This window comes from Manduca sexta, chromosome 27, assembly GCF_014839805.1.
Source record: "Manduca sexta isolate Smith_Timp_Sample1 chromosome 27, JHU_Msex_v1.0, whole genome shotgun sequence".
Lineage (NCBI taxonomy): Eukaryota > Metazoa > Arthropoda > Insecta > Lepidoptera > Sphingidae > Manduca > Manduca sexta.
In genome coordinates, this window is record NC_051141.1 from 4,090,194 (window position 1) to 4,105,208 (window position 15,015).

Below are 15,015 nucleotides of genomic sequence, written 5' to 3' on the forward strand. Positions count from 1 at the left end.
GTAGATAACAGTTTCTATAAAGGAGAATCTGTTAACATGTCTAAAATAGGCGGTTTAATGATTGCCCATTATTTTCCATTAACTTCGATTTCTTGGCCGCCGAGATTCGGGATAAATGCGCATGTTAAGATAACCTAATAAAACTTTAGTTTCTTTCACAAATCTTTTGATCCTTATAAAAATCTAAATTTGATGATCTTCATTACTTGAACCTGGAGATATGTCCTGTAGTCGCACATGGATGGTAAATGCCGCGTATCCGTTTGATTTGACAGTGCTTTAGTTGTCGGGATTGGACTCATCATGGCATTATATTTATCGCTAATGTGAACTGAAAGAACGGAATTGATGAATTGATACCATTTTATTGTTTAAGAATTATCAATTTTAAATTTATACAATAAAAAAAAAATTATAACTGCAATATTTTTGATAAGTAAGTAAATGGCATTCTGGCCCAATAATGAATATAACATAATTAGAATACAAGGTATTACTCGTATGAACATTTTATATGTAGCAATAATGGTGATTTGGCCTTATTCAATAAACGATCTCAATCTTAGTACTTAATCCCATGCCGAGAAAAAACCAACCAGAATAAGTAATTTCTAAGCGTGCCAAAAAAATTTATTCTCATTAGTTCATTTTTGCGATGGATGGAACACAGCGATGGCGATCGTTTACTGAGACCGACGAATAAATGTCCTTAACTCTAACCTATATTTGCTTTAGTACGTAATATGTCAAGAAACATGGGTTTAAGTATTTTACCTATCTCGTCTTTTTTGTAACCGTCATATAATATTATCTTACTACATTGTAAATCTTCTACCTACATATTCACCTAATGCTGACTGTAGGCCTCTTGCAATACATGGCAGATTGTTCTGTCCAGGGCAGTCCACATCCCGTTTTGTCCGGCCAGGACCAGGTCTTCGGTCTACCTCATTATGGGCTTGCCCCGGTTTCTATGAAAATCTAGACAAGAGATAAAATAGTAAATACGTATTAGATTTGACCCCCGTCATCGCGCTGGTAACGCGCTCGATTTTACCTAACTACCAGTTATGGCAAAACTGGCGATGGACTTATAATATGATTTTACCACGTGATTTGCACATGGGAGATAAAAATCACGCATGCAAGTGTTTGCTTTACTTGCTCATTCTTATATTTTTGATATTGTGACAATTGCATTTTGTATTGCTACTATACGTGACAGAGTTTTTAGATTCAATGTGCTAAGTGCATAAGTTTGAAGTAGTAACAAATTCTTAGTCATAGTTTACTCCTATGTTGCCCGATATTGTACATATAAGCTTAGTTATTATTACCGTAAAAAGCGGCGATAGCCTAGTTGGGTGTGGAACGGACTGCCGAGACGAATATCCGCAGGTTCAAATCCCAAGGGCACACACCTCTGACTTTTCTAAAAAAATCATGTGTGTATTCTTTGTGAATTTATCGTTCGCTTTAACGGTGAAGGAAAACATCGTGAGGAAACCTGCACATCTGAGAAGTTCTCTATAGAAATTTCTAAGGTGTGTGAAGTCTACCAATCCGCACTAGGCCAGCGTGGTGGACTAAGGCCTAATCCCTCTCAGTAGTAGAGGAGGCCCGTGCTCAGCAGTGGGCAAGTATATAATACAGGGCTGTTATTATTATTATTATTACCGTCATGCGTAGCCTCATTCTTTAAGTTTACTAAACACAGATTAAATCATTTTGTAAACCTTACACCAGTTTTCTAGCGGGTTAAAGGTACGTGGTGTAAAGAAACTGATGTTATAAGTCATTCCAAAACTACATAAATATTAAACTTTAAATCTTACTTAGTAGCCGATATGATGCGAAAGTATATTAAGAGGTGGAACGTGATCATGAAAATAAATTATGATTGCAGATTCGTAATATTATGTTCGCTAAAAATAGTTTACGATCAAAGAAAATCAACATGGCGTGTGTTCGGTGATGGGTGCCTAAAAACTAACTGCGATATTACTTAAATTATAATATAAACGAAATATATTATAATGTGACTTTGTGTGATAACTTTTTTATATATTATATTAGTGTCTTAAGGAATTCACCGCCTAAAAGTACTTAATCTAATTTTGGCTAAAGTAATAATTGCACATGCTGTCCAATGGATACTGAAACAAAAACACTCGCAAATGTTGAAGTTAAGAGGAACGGCTGTAAAAATGAGAAGAAGAAAAAAATGGATACAAAAGACACTGATATGACATTAGATGAAGTGTGCAGACAAATGAGTAAGTTAGCAGCCGACGACGGGGCTGCGGAATCTGCTAGTTCGACTGACAGCGAGGACTTGGTCAATGCTATAAACTATAACACCATCACATCGCTAGCCGCCCTCAAAGATATACTACAGGGAGACAACACAGATACACCAGAGACTGATAGTTTCTTCCAACATTATTTTATGAATCATTGTAATAATCTTTCAAGTCGTAATTCTACACCAAATTCGCCATTTCCTTTCTCGGAACGTCGCCGTCTTTCACAATGTCGCGAAGAAGACGAGGACGACGAGAAGAAAGAAAGTGACCCGCCTCCCTCGACTGTATCCTCCGAGGCGGGTTCCATACATGCATCTCAGGTGAACTTGGGTGCTATTGCCAAAGATCGTAGTTCTAACGATGGCAGCGAAGGCCATACAAACATCGTTGGAAATGAATTGTCGTTACGTGATCCTCACAAAGTTGAAGTGGAAAAAGATCCTCCAAAGCGTACGGTGATGGGAGCTAAACATAAGTTTCTTGTGACGACGACAGAGCCTCCGCTGCAACCGGTTGAGCGAGCCCTGCGTTCTCATGTTAACAATGCACACACTGTCCACTTCGGGACCAAGGGCGCCGAAGAGCTGCGCCCGAGCGTGCGATCTATATTCGCTGGGCAGAATCTCCACCGCGATAAAAATTATTTTGATAGTAGTCTGATAGAAATAAGGTCTACTGTGGACGGGTTGCAAACGAGTGGTGAAGATATATGGGTTAAACGTACGGATGATAAGCAGGTTAATACAATACACTTATGTATTTATTATTGGCATGATTTTAATAAGCACGTATAATATTTGTCATTCACTGTAATCAATAAATTTTACAGACATCTAGCAAGAGCGATAATGCAAAGGGCGCCAGCGTGTCTATTAAGCAAGATGATAACCGAAAATCTAAAACTGACAAAACGCTGGAGCAGGTGCGGTCGCGATCTGGCACTTGGAGCTCACAGACGGCTCGCAAAGAAAAGGATATATTCAACAAAACTCAGATACGACGTGATAAAGAAGTCCGACGTAGCAGCGATGACAGGCGGCAAAAACGTGGTAAGAAATAATTCACTAAGTTGTCTTTCACCGATCGTGCGCTGTTTACAGATATTTCGATATTTGAGTCCTTTAATGAGTTTTAATTTAATGGCACGGCTCCAACACGCTAACGTGACATACTTGACACTTTTCCTTACAAATGTCACTTTTTAATAGTGTGATGTTTATTTAATGTCCTCATTCGTTGCTCATGAAGATCTTTGTTCCAATTATATTGTCAACATTGACCAAGTTGTCACGTAGATCGAAAGTAACAATTGCGTTGTTCGCAATGTAATATAGTTTTATTAGCGGCTATGAGTGTTGTAGACTCCCTGTAATGTTTGGCAGAGAGCACGCCTACATAGCGAGTGGCCCGTTAGACTGGCGGATCGCCAAACGTCTAGTTTTAAGGGTCGGACTCATTTATGAGATTAACGTTTTATTACTAAGAAGTTGTTGAGTGTTGGTGCCTATTTTGATTTATGCACATTAACTTGTCTGGTTTGCTATAAGTGTTTTCTACAAATATGTTTCAGGAATTTATTTACGTTAATAATCATATTATTATTTAGTCATCGCTATTGATTAGGCACTATTGTGTCTCGCCCAATCGGCTTGCCCATGTATTTGGGTTTATCCTGGCTATGGATGCTAAGATATCAATCTTCAAAATATCATGAAATTTCAGTACCTTACTATGTATGATTTGTGATTACGGCTGTTTCCGATTTTCATAGAGCGACGAATAAGTAATCTATCAGAAAATAATAGGACATTTTTTTTGAGTGGACATATAACCTTTATTTTTTTCGAATACTTATGGCGAATGTTTAGTAAGTTATTTCAGAGTGTCAACTATAATTTTGGTAAATAGGGATATGGTTTGACTACCATCAATCAGTTCATTGGTATAGTAAGGTGGAAGAACAATATAATAGGGTACCGGACTCGTTTTTGTTCTGTACTATTATCAAATATTTACATAACATAAATTATAACACAGAAGGAATTATAAAAATCTGGTAAAAAATCAACAAGTTACAAGTCTTTGAATTTCGGTGGAAGGAGTAATTAACAAGAAACAGAAAAGAGACGAAATACCCACATGTGACGTCATCGGTAATTACGACGCTTGCGAAAGAAAGAGATGAAGCGATATCCCCACATCGCGCCCGCTTCTGCACATTACAATATTTTAAATATGAATTACTCGCTCATTTTTGAACCAATTTTTATGCAGTTTTCGCAGGAGTACTTCTTTTTCGTATTATTAACCATTACATATAGAATAATGTACAAAATCAAGCATAGGCCGGTCTCCTATTGTTTTAATAATACGTACATAGAATGTCGATAACATTCATAAATCAATGAAGGAATTTGATAGTATAAGTAGATTTGTTCATAGTAGATGTTTGATCAAGTCACTAAAAATATTTTTTTCAAGTGATTTGTTTATCGTGGATTTTACTAATATGCGACGAAGTGTATACAAGGATAGTTTTAGTTAAAACTGCTTTGTTGTCGCCACCATCAATGCTTACGTCATAGTTCAGTTCAGTTACGTCCAATTGTAAAACATGCTATACATAATCGTGGTTTGTGCTGACTAATGGAAATATATTGATAATGAGTTCGTAATTACAGAACGGCCACATTTATTTAACTATATACGTAAACTTATTCGACCTTCAATAGTTCTCAGAAATGTTCATTCGTATCGTAATTATTTTTTATACTTATATATTTTTATTATTTAGCTTGATATTGTAACCTATGACTAATATTTTGTAATTTCCTTATGCTAAAATTTTCACGGTACGCGACCTAAACGATAAAAAAAGCAAGAAATAAAAATAATTTTAACAAAAAATTAAACCGCCTTCAAAAACCACTCAAAACCAAAAAATAATTTCACATAACAGTTATATATTGGATACCAATTTTGGACTCGGTGCCTAATTAAAATTGCTACTTAGCTAACTAAATATAGCTATATTTGTTGCATAGTCCATCTATGAGCTACATTTCTTTCAAATCAATTAAAAGGAGTAGGTTCGCGTTTCTACTAACAAACATACACAGTGAAAGGTGTAATACCAAGCACATGTATGGTGTTTCATCTTTTTTCGGGGCAGGGAGTGTAATATACCCACATTTGACCAGCTATATGTTACAGGGGAAGAATTTGGGTAGTGTACAGTTCACAAATTTAAGTATTTCCGTAATAGCTTCCATTTGCTGTGCTGCGGCGGTGCGTTCATCTTCGGTGACGATCTGACTTGCTAACTTTGTACGCTGGCAGCACATTGTTTTCGTATATTTGTTAATGTATTTATCTAGCTTAACTAGCAATTTTAATTAGGCACCGACTCCAAAATTGGTATCCAATATATAACTGTTATGTGAAATTATTTTTGGTTTTGAGTGGTTTTTGAAGGCGGTTTAATTTTTTGTTAAAATTATTTTTATTTCTTGCTTTTTTGTGTTAGTAAAAAATAGACCATCTCAATGACATAGTTGTGTTCCGCTCACGATACGACTATCGCGCTGAGGAGTAACACCTCTGAGTACCACTGAAAAGGGGAAAAGGTGTGATGTTATATATATGTATGTAAGAAGTAGATTCAAGCAAACCTAACGCAAAAACACAACTGATATATTTGGCTCACAGTACAACTATCGCGCTGTGGTGTAACACCTCTGCCTACCCCTGAAAAGGGTAAAAGGTGTGATGCTATATATATGTATGTATGTAAGAAGTAGAGTCAACTAAACCCAACGCAAAAACACAACTAATGTGTTTCGCACTCAGTACGACAATCGCGCTGAAACGTTACACCTCTGCCTACCCCTGTAAAGGGGAAAAGGTGTTCTGCTATATGTATAAGTATGTGAGAAGTATAGTCAACCAAACTCAATGCAAAAACATAACTAAAAATGTCATAGGAAAGCAAAATTCGCGATTTCGTTTTCTAGGACGACATAATTATTCTAATTTTTTTAGTTTTAAAACCAAACTACTGAAGCGATGTTGAAAAAAAAATTATGGGACCAATCTGGAGAGAAATTCTTTCGAATAAAAAAAGAATTTTCCAAATCGGTTCATAAATGAGCGAGTTCCGAGGTAACAAACATTCAAAAAAAAAAAAAAATTCACGTCGAATTGATAACCTCCTCCTTTTTTTGAACTCGGTTAAAAAAACGGAATTAAATTATGGTCAAACGTTAGGATTAAACTGTATGTATCTTCTTGTCATTATAGAATTTCTTCTTTAAATTTCCCATATTTTTTTAAACCACAATAATGCCTAACTTTAATATACCCAATAAAACTTTTTGTAATTATTTAAATATCTAAACAATCTTAATGTTTCTGTTACGCAAACACGAAGTGTCATTGATATAACTGACAGGTACAGGTGTTTCAAAGAGCTGTTTAATTATGTTTTTGTGCGTTGCAAATGTGGTAGTCTCTCGGAATCCGCGCACTCGGTACGCAACATAATGCATAATGCATGCCGTTTCTACGCGTGATTACAGACGCGTATGCGTAAAAATATCGAATAAATGCTCATTATACCAAAGAATACTTATAATTTCCATTTTTATTCTACAGATAGTCTTTAGTTTCAACATTTGATCATTTGGATTTAATATTATAACAAAATAATAAACCAGATTCATTAATGGAAAAATAATTTAATATTTTTATTATAAATGTGATAAAATTATTTTGTGATAGTGATGACGTGTCTCACGTATAAAATATTATTCTAATAATTAATGTAGTTATCGATTAAATCGGCATTATTTAGAACTAAACGGTTTCGCTTCTAAACACAAGGGTTTACTAGAGGTTCCATGCACGTGATCTTCATTTATCTGTACTTCTATATAAAATGCATGTCAATTTTCAAATAAACGCTGGAATCCAAATTTAATCAGCGTTTATTTCTGAATTTTAACACACATAGGAACACCTGCACTGACATTAGCATTCATAATATTACAGGAATATGTAAGATATAGGTAATTTTCAAGATAAACACTTTAGACCGCTAAGTGAATTTATATTTAATTGAGCGTGCATGATTCCCAAGCGCTATACGCAAAATTACTGATTGAAACTCATTGGTGCAAACATTAGAACTGAAATTTAAATATAGAATGTTATAATTAACCAATTCTGTTTCCGGCTAACAGTGTAAACACGTGCACAGATGTTTGTAGGTAAAGTGTTGTAATTATAGGCGAGCATCAATGGAAACCGCTCTGTAATACAAGCGTCTGACCACGAGCGGCTACATAGATTGTGACACAGATACGCACTAAGCGGACAGTGCAAAATTGTTGACGCTTTCATTGCGTTTACTACGCAATTATGCGCTGCTTGTGAAGCGAAATTGATTTAAACATACGCAGGAATTCGCATTTGTAAAACGTTTTTTTAATCATCTAAGCCACTCCGCAACAGCCTTTGATTAATTGCGTGATTTCGTATTGTTCATTTTAGTCGAAAGTGAGCATTGCTTTGTTAGTAATGTGATGTTGGTGTCTCTTTGTATTTGTATAAACACAATATGTTTTTGTTAGGCGCCACGAGCCGTACTGTCGAATAGCGTGTTTCCGGCCCTTGGCTTTGCCATTTATGCATGTGCTGTTTATGTCGTAGTCAGTTAGAGTAACCGTTTGTATTGTTAGTTTATAGTCGAGCAAATTAGTAGTTTTCATAGATTAGCAAGTAAAACGATATTGGATCTAATATTTCGCGCGAGTCATCAAATTCGCTTTAAATTTCGCAAGTAAAGTATTTTTATGATTTAATTGCATTTCTGCAAGGAAAATTAATATTCCTTACACTATGATTTTGTTTGCCAATTGAATGTCATATTGTGGTTTTCTAACAACCTCATGACCGAATATACTGTATTAATGCATGTCTATACTTTAAACTGAATATGTGCGAAAGGTGCTTATTTGACCTTAGGCCCTAACCGCCATTTTCGATTTATCTCAAAAATGGATCAATAAGTACAAAGTTTTTATTGACATGCTTACAAATGAGATATTTTGATTGGTTCACGCTCGGGATCGGATTGAAGACGGAGATTGGTTGCGTTTATTAAAAAAGGGTGTAAGGCGGTTCAAAAACAGCAATACTAGGTCACACTGAGTCAATACATGAGAAGATAACGGCCATTAAGTACTTGGGCACGATATCCATTGCACCAAATACAACAGTTCATGTATATTATTTTACGACAATAATGCATAAATATTACATAATCAAGACAGGTCAAATTGTATTCTAGAAAGGGCTATCGGACAATAGAGGTCTGCCGAAAGAAAATCTAGCAATTATTTGGATCAACTACGATGACTAACTATTCATTCTCATTAATCTGGGTTACTTTAATAAACTAACTAGGACATAAAACTATTTCTGTACTCTAATAAAGTTACAATAGACTAAGTCACTATGATTGTACATATAGTAGTACTTTACTTAAAGTATAGGAAATGTATTTCTATTGGAATATGTACTAGCTTTGTTCGTGGCAAAAATCGGCGTACATTTATTTTTAATTGAATAATTACCGTGATAATTGGTTCCGTCCTTTTTAAGATTAGCTTGAACGTAACCACGGCTAAAATAAATACAGGGCGTTTCAAAACTTGAGAATATACAAAAGAGGTTTTAAAAATGCATTTACTCAGAAATCGCAGATAGACACATACATTTTGTATGTATGAATATTGAATAAATGTGTAGAAACTGACAATAACCGCTCATGTATCGTTATATTTTTCACGATACATTTAATTACATTCACTTACGGTATGGTTGTTTGGCGATAACTACATAATTATATAATTGCATGCGTTCCGACGTATATTACAATGCCTCAAAGGGCTTGCCGTGTACACGAAGCAGTCATTGTTATCAGTTGACTGGTTCAATAATACTTTACAATTTTCCAGGAATACACTTAGTATTTAAACTTGCTCGAATTTATGATTTGTAAGTTTAATATGTATTTATGTAGCCCGTAGGCCACTGCATTCCAAGTTTTTTCGAGCAGAGGAATTTGATTAGTATTTGATTTTAAGGTATTCCAAAAATTTCGTTATCAAATATTTCCTAAGTGCAAGATATTCCCTCAGTAGCACCGAGTGATTCTTGTTAAATTGTTAAAATAATTACTTCATTGATTTGTATATGTATCGTTTACGTAATAGTTTCCCTTGAATGATGAGCTAAAATTATTTTTTTTTACCTTCATTTCCTCTAATTGATATCAGAAAAACACTCTTTTTAAGCATGTCTTGTCGCATCATTCCGCTCTGTCGATCACCCTAGTCCAACTAGAAACAAGTAGGAGGGCATACTTCACGACCTATGTTTTGACACAAACAGTCATTTAACGCGCTTGTTATCTGTATCAAGTTTTAATGACTATTTTAGCATGAAAATAATTTATATACATTACCATCACCATGATCAACGTCGACTTTGTGAAAGCAATTTACTCGCACAAATAAATAATTGTTAAATTTAGTTGGCAATTTTTTTCATTCCCTAAGCTAATCTTATTTCGAAATACAAATAATAATATTATCGACTTTGGATGTCATTTGGTTTTATTTTGCTTAGAAGTAGCTTTAACTATAATCTTCACCCAAATATGCACGAGGTCTAAATGAATGACCGGTCGGACTGGATTTAATTGTTGCGTTTGACTAATTTACAACGTTTCCTTTGCTTGATTTTTGGAGCGGGACGCCCACGTTTAGAGCGCACAAATTACTGTGTTCTTGATTGTCCTTAAGGAAGGACTGCATTGTCTCACTAATTTTGTTTTTCAATATCACGGCGCCGCACACGGATGGCGTAGTCAGTCAGTCATTTAACGGCGACTTTAATTGTAATTATAATGTGAAGCGTCATAGTATAATAACAGCGTTTAGATCTTGGTTAGGAACATACACGCTTTGTTATTGTGAATATATAAACTATGTTGCATATACTAAGTCAAGGTCAGTTAGAAACAGTATGGTTATAATATTGATATCAGAAATCAATTAAAATATATCATTGGAACTCATTGGTCGTTTTCTATGAACGATGCCTATTTTTATCTTCGGTCCGATGCCGAGAATAAACCATTCAAATTAAGTCATTTATAAATAATAACCATGTCAAAAAAGCATTGTTCTGATTGGTTAATTTTCACGATGGATCGAAAAATGCGATTGGGATTGTTCATTGAAAATGTAAATGGTATGTCAAGGCTGTGATAAAGGTGAGTGATGCTATCGACTGGCGATTATTTACCAATTTGGCGGCAAATCAATCCATAATTTTTAATAAAAATGCAGTTTGTGGGTATTGGCTATATTTAACTGTGAAAGCTTTTAGATCTTGTGCGTTTTGTGTCAGAAAGAAAATTTATACATACTATTGGAAATAATATTTTTTTAATCTTTCGCGACGATATTCTAAATTTCTCACACCTTCTTCTCCTTCTTTGTTCTTATAAGAATGTAAAAATAATTTAAAATCTGTTTCATCCTGAAATTTCTTCGGAATTACCTCAAACCGTAACATAATTTGGGCCGTCGGGTATTGAAAACATTTTCTGGAAAGTGTCATAACGTTGTCATAAACATAGAAATATTTATTGCTTTCAGAACAACGCCTGGATGCAGCGATCACGCGCAGCACGCAGTCGGTCGGCGAGCGCCGGCGCCGGAGCTCGAGCGACGATGGCCAGCCACACCAGATGTACCAACAGACCATACACGGTAATAACAGTTTCATAGAACAATGACAAAACCACCACCACCCAGTCTAATAATCAAATATGAGGTGAGAAATAAGTACGAAGCTAACATGCTGTCACGGGCCATACGATTGCTTAACACTATATCTCAGAACTTGGATATATTTTATGTAACCTGTCAGAATTCACTGAAATGGCTCATAAATGTATTGAAATAAATTGTTAAAATTAAATCTGTATAACATCGCATTAGTTTCAACAGTTATGGTGTTATAATATATGTATAAATAAATAAATGTTGAGTTTAAGCAACGATAGCCTAGTTGGTTGTGGAACGGACTGCAGAGACGAATGTCCGCAGATTTAAATCCCAAGGGCACACACCTGACTTTTCTAAAAAATAATAATATGTGTGTATTCTTTGTGAATTATCGCTTGCTTTAACGGTGAAGGAAAACATCGTGAGGAAACCTGAATACCTGAGAAATTCTCTATAGAAATTTTCGAGGGTGTGTGAAGTCTACCAACCCGCACTAGACTAGCGTGGTGGACTAAGGCCCATTCCCTCTCAGTAGTAGAGGAGGCCCGTGCCCCGCAGTGGGACAGTATATAATACAGGGCTGATATAATAGGATGTTGAACTACGACCGCTACTACGTATCAAGACATAGTCAAGATTTTTATTGGTATTTTTTGCATGAGTCGGCAAACTAGCAATTAGTTAAGTTAGTGATTTCTATCACCCTGTCAACATAATTCAAAAGAATCATAGTTGCATTGCCGGCTACGGTATGAACGAATGGACACAAGTGTGGTGGGTCGACTTAGACTTTCTTACACATCTCAATTACGGTGTTCTTTGTACTCTAGAGTGCTAGTATACTGAAACGTGCCAGTAGAATTAATCTAAGCTGTAATACTTATCCAGTATTCAGACAAAGTCTTGAATATGAAACCACCCATTAACGGCGTGTGCCCAAATAGTTATAATTTGAATCTTAACGATTGATTTTAAACGCTCAAGCGGCATCAGTAGCCTACCTGCTGTCTTTCGATGCTGCGAATGTAATAACCGTCACAATCGTTATGCATTACGATCTCGTGCATTATACATAAAAGTAAATTATGTGCATAGAATAAAACGATCGAATCGCAGATGATGTATCGCGTGGACATTGAACTGTTCCCGTTTGTTTTTTCGATGACGACAATGAGACAGTGTCTGTTAGTGGGTGCTGTGGTGTTCAAATACAGGATTAAGGAAATGTTGCGATTATTAGCGGTGAAGGTTCTGTCAGCATGTCTAATTACAATAATAATTATTGCTATGTTATAAGTTTGTTTGTGACATTACAGTTAGCCACAGAGTACTCAATAAATAATAAATTTTATAATGTGGAGTTCAGATTTAATATGCCTATATGGAGGTCAGAGCTAGTGGCAGTAATGAGGCTCCGCTCTGGGCATATTCCGACAAATATGTTTAAGCATCTTAGCGCGCGTCAAACTCCCCAAACTGCTCTGACTGTGGAGTGAGAGATGACGCACTTCATGTTTTGTCGGAGTGTGTGCGGAGTGGGCCTCATATTTTGAGCTTTAATGTGGGCAGCATAAATAGCTTTTTGTCGGTTCCTGTATCAGAAGAGGCTAAGGCTTTATTAAAAAAATATTTTGATTTCATCAAAATTTTGTAGGCACGGGTAAAAGTGGACGTACGGAGCGACATAGTCGCGAAATAACGACCAAGCTCCTTAAATAAAGATTAAAAAAAAATCTAAACCATACAGCTTCAAAAAAGGAAACTTAAAATCGTACCAGATTTATAATTATTTATATCTCTTTCTCACCAGGAACATCCGGCGTAAGTCGCAGGCCCGCCCTGTTCGACATATTCAAGTCGCGACAGCGCGGCGAATCGAAGAAACAACCCTCCATAATGCAGCAGTTTAAGTCTGCTGTACAGGTGATTATTTATTAATGAATTATTTCTATAATTTCTTTTTTGAGTCTACCGTCGGATTCGTAGCGATTAAAAAACAATCATCAAAATCGATTCACCCAATCAAAAGTTTTGAAGTAACAAATATAAAAAAAACAATTGAATTAAGAACACCCCCCACTCCGCCTTTTTTAGTCGGTTGAAATGACCAAGCGGGATAAAGTTTGATATCTTAACAGATATGTTGTTAGATTGGTTTATTCTTAATATTAACGCATAGTTAGCAGTTGGTATAGTTTATTGAAATTGACTGTAAGACTGGTATTTTAGTACGTCATCTTTACTACTGCCTGACTGCCTCGGTGGCGTAGTTGTATTGCGCGTCCGGTACAATAGCGCTCTGAGGTCCTGGGTTCGAATCCCGGGTCGGGCAAAGTGATATTTGGGTTTTTCTGCTCAGTATCAGCCCGGAGTCTGGAATTTGTGCCCGATATGGCGATAGGCTCGCCCCCTATCACATCATGGGACGGAACATACTTGGCGAAAAGTGGGTGCCCTAGTTGCGCCTCTGCATACCCCTTCGGGGATAAAATGCGTGATGTTGTGTATGTTATGTATCTTTACTACTCCTTGCGGGCCACATCATAATGACGGGTACTTTAACGATTATAAATGACTATTCCAATCAAATGACTTGTCTGATCTTATGAATACAATTTTCTTCGCAATTGTGTTCATGGGCAATATTACAACTCGTGCCGAGGGATGAAATTTTCGGCAAGCGAAACATAATATACTAATATGCATAAATTCGGTTTGCAAATCGTTCCAATGATAATTAGATCAACATAAATTACGAAAGGGTCCGACAGGAATCAAAACTACTATTGAATTATCATGTTATGTCTTCTAAAAGATAACAAATACACGAGTGTCGCTTCAAGTTCGCATTGATTCGATTCCTCATCTGATTGTAAACCATACTTGCAAGATATAAATTTGAATATCAGTTGTAATGGAATTCAGTCTACTTAACGCCACTTCACCCGTCGATGATGACCCTAAATATAATCTTAATCAAGTAGCCGTAATGTTCAAAAAGCCATGTAACGCGTTGGCCACTTGACATTGATACTCGGCCATATTGTTTTCAACATATAAATTTGAATTATCACTGTATACAAGGTATTGATTGCGGTGCTGCGGTACTTAGTCCTTTAATTATTACGTTAAGTTATGAAAGTTGTATACAAATCTGTTCAGTTGTTTCTAGTTTACATACCCACAGATATAGACAAGTAATTGAAATGTCAGTGAAGCGTAAATGCCTATACATTAATCTTAAAATAAATTTAATATAACAGCCAGACACTTAAATTTGATTGAACAGTGATTACTGTTAATACGTAATAATAATATTAGAATATATCGCTACGATGCGATTGCGCGCCGATCAGCCGCGATATTTGCACGTGGGTTAATAATAATACTTGAAATAATAGATATTTATTATAAGTTGTTGTGGAATTGTATTAGACAGTTAGGGTGACGTAGATGTTTGAGAAATCGCGTATTAGTACTTCACTATAGTTTACGTAATATGGTGTGATATACAAGTTTGTTATTAAATGTAGTGTAACTGCGAACTACCCACATTTCATGTGCTTGCAGTCGAATATCGTGATAGTGCTGCCATCTGTGATATTGATAGTGCATATACGAGGTATAGTTACTCGGTAGCGTTTCATAAATTATAAAAGTGATCTGCTTGTATAACAATTACTACTGTCATTCAATTAGTGGCAATTTTTGATAACCGACCCCTATCTTAATCCGTTTCTGAGAATAAACCAATTTTAATAAGTCTTTTATAAGCATGTCAAAAATACTTTATGGTCATTGGCACATGTTAATGATGAATGGAAAATTACGAATGCGGTCGTTTATTG

The 15,015-nt window shown here is 35.8% G+C and overlaps 1 protein-coding gene across 2 annotated transcripts in view; it reads left to right on the plus strand.

Annotated features, from left to right (window-relative positions):
- LOC115448629 overlaps positions 1–15,015 on the plus strand; it is a 119,357-nt gene that overhangs the window by 14,288 nt on the left and 90,054 nt on the right. For both annotated transcript variants that reach the window (XM_030176117.2, XM_030176116.2), the window contains exons 2-5: positions 1,907–3,043; positions 3,136–3,355; positions 11,036–11,149; positions 12,978–13,090. In XM_030176117.2, the coding sequence (XP_030031977.1) occupies positions 2,150–3,043; positions 3,136–3,355; positions 11,036–11,149; positions 12,978–13,090 (1,341 nt within the window). In that variant the 5' untranslated portion in view covers positions 1,907–2,149. The remainder of the gene's footprint in view (positions 1–1,906; positions 3,044–3,135; positions 3,356–11,035; positions 11,150–12,977; positions 13,091–15,015) is intronic.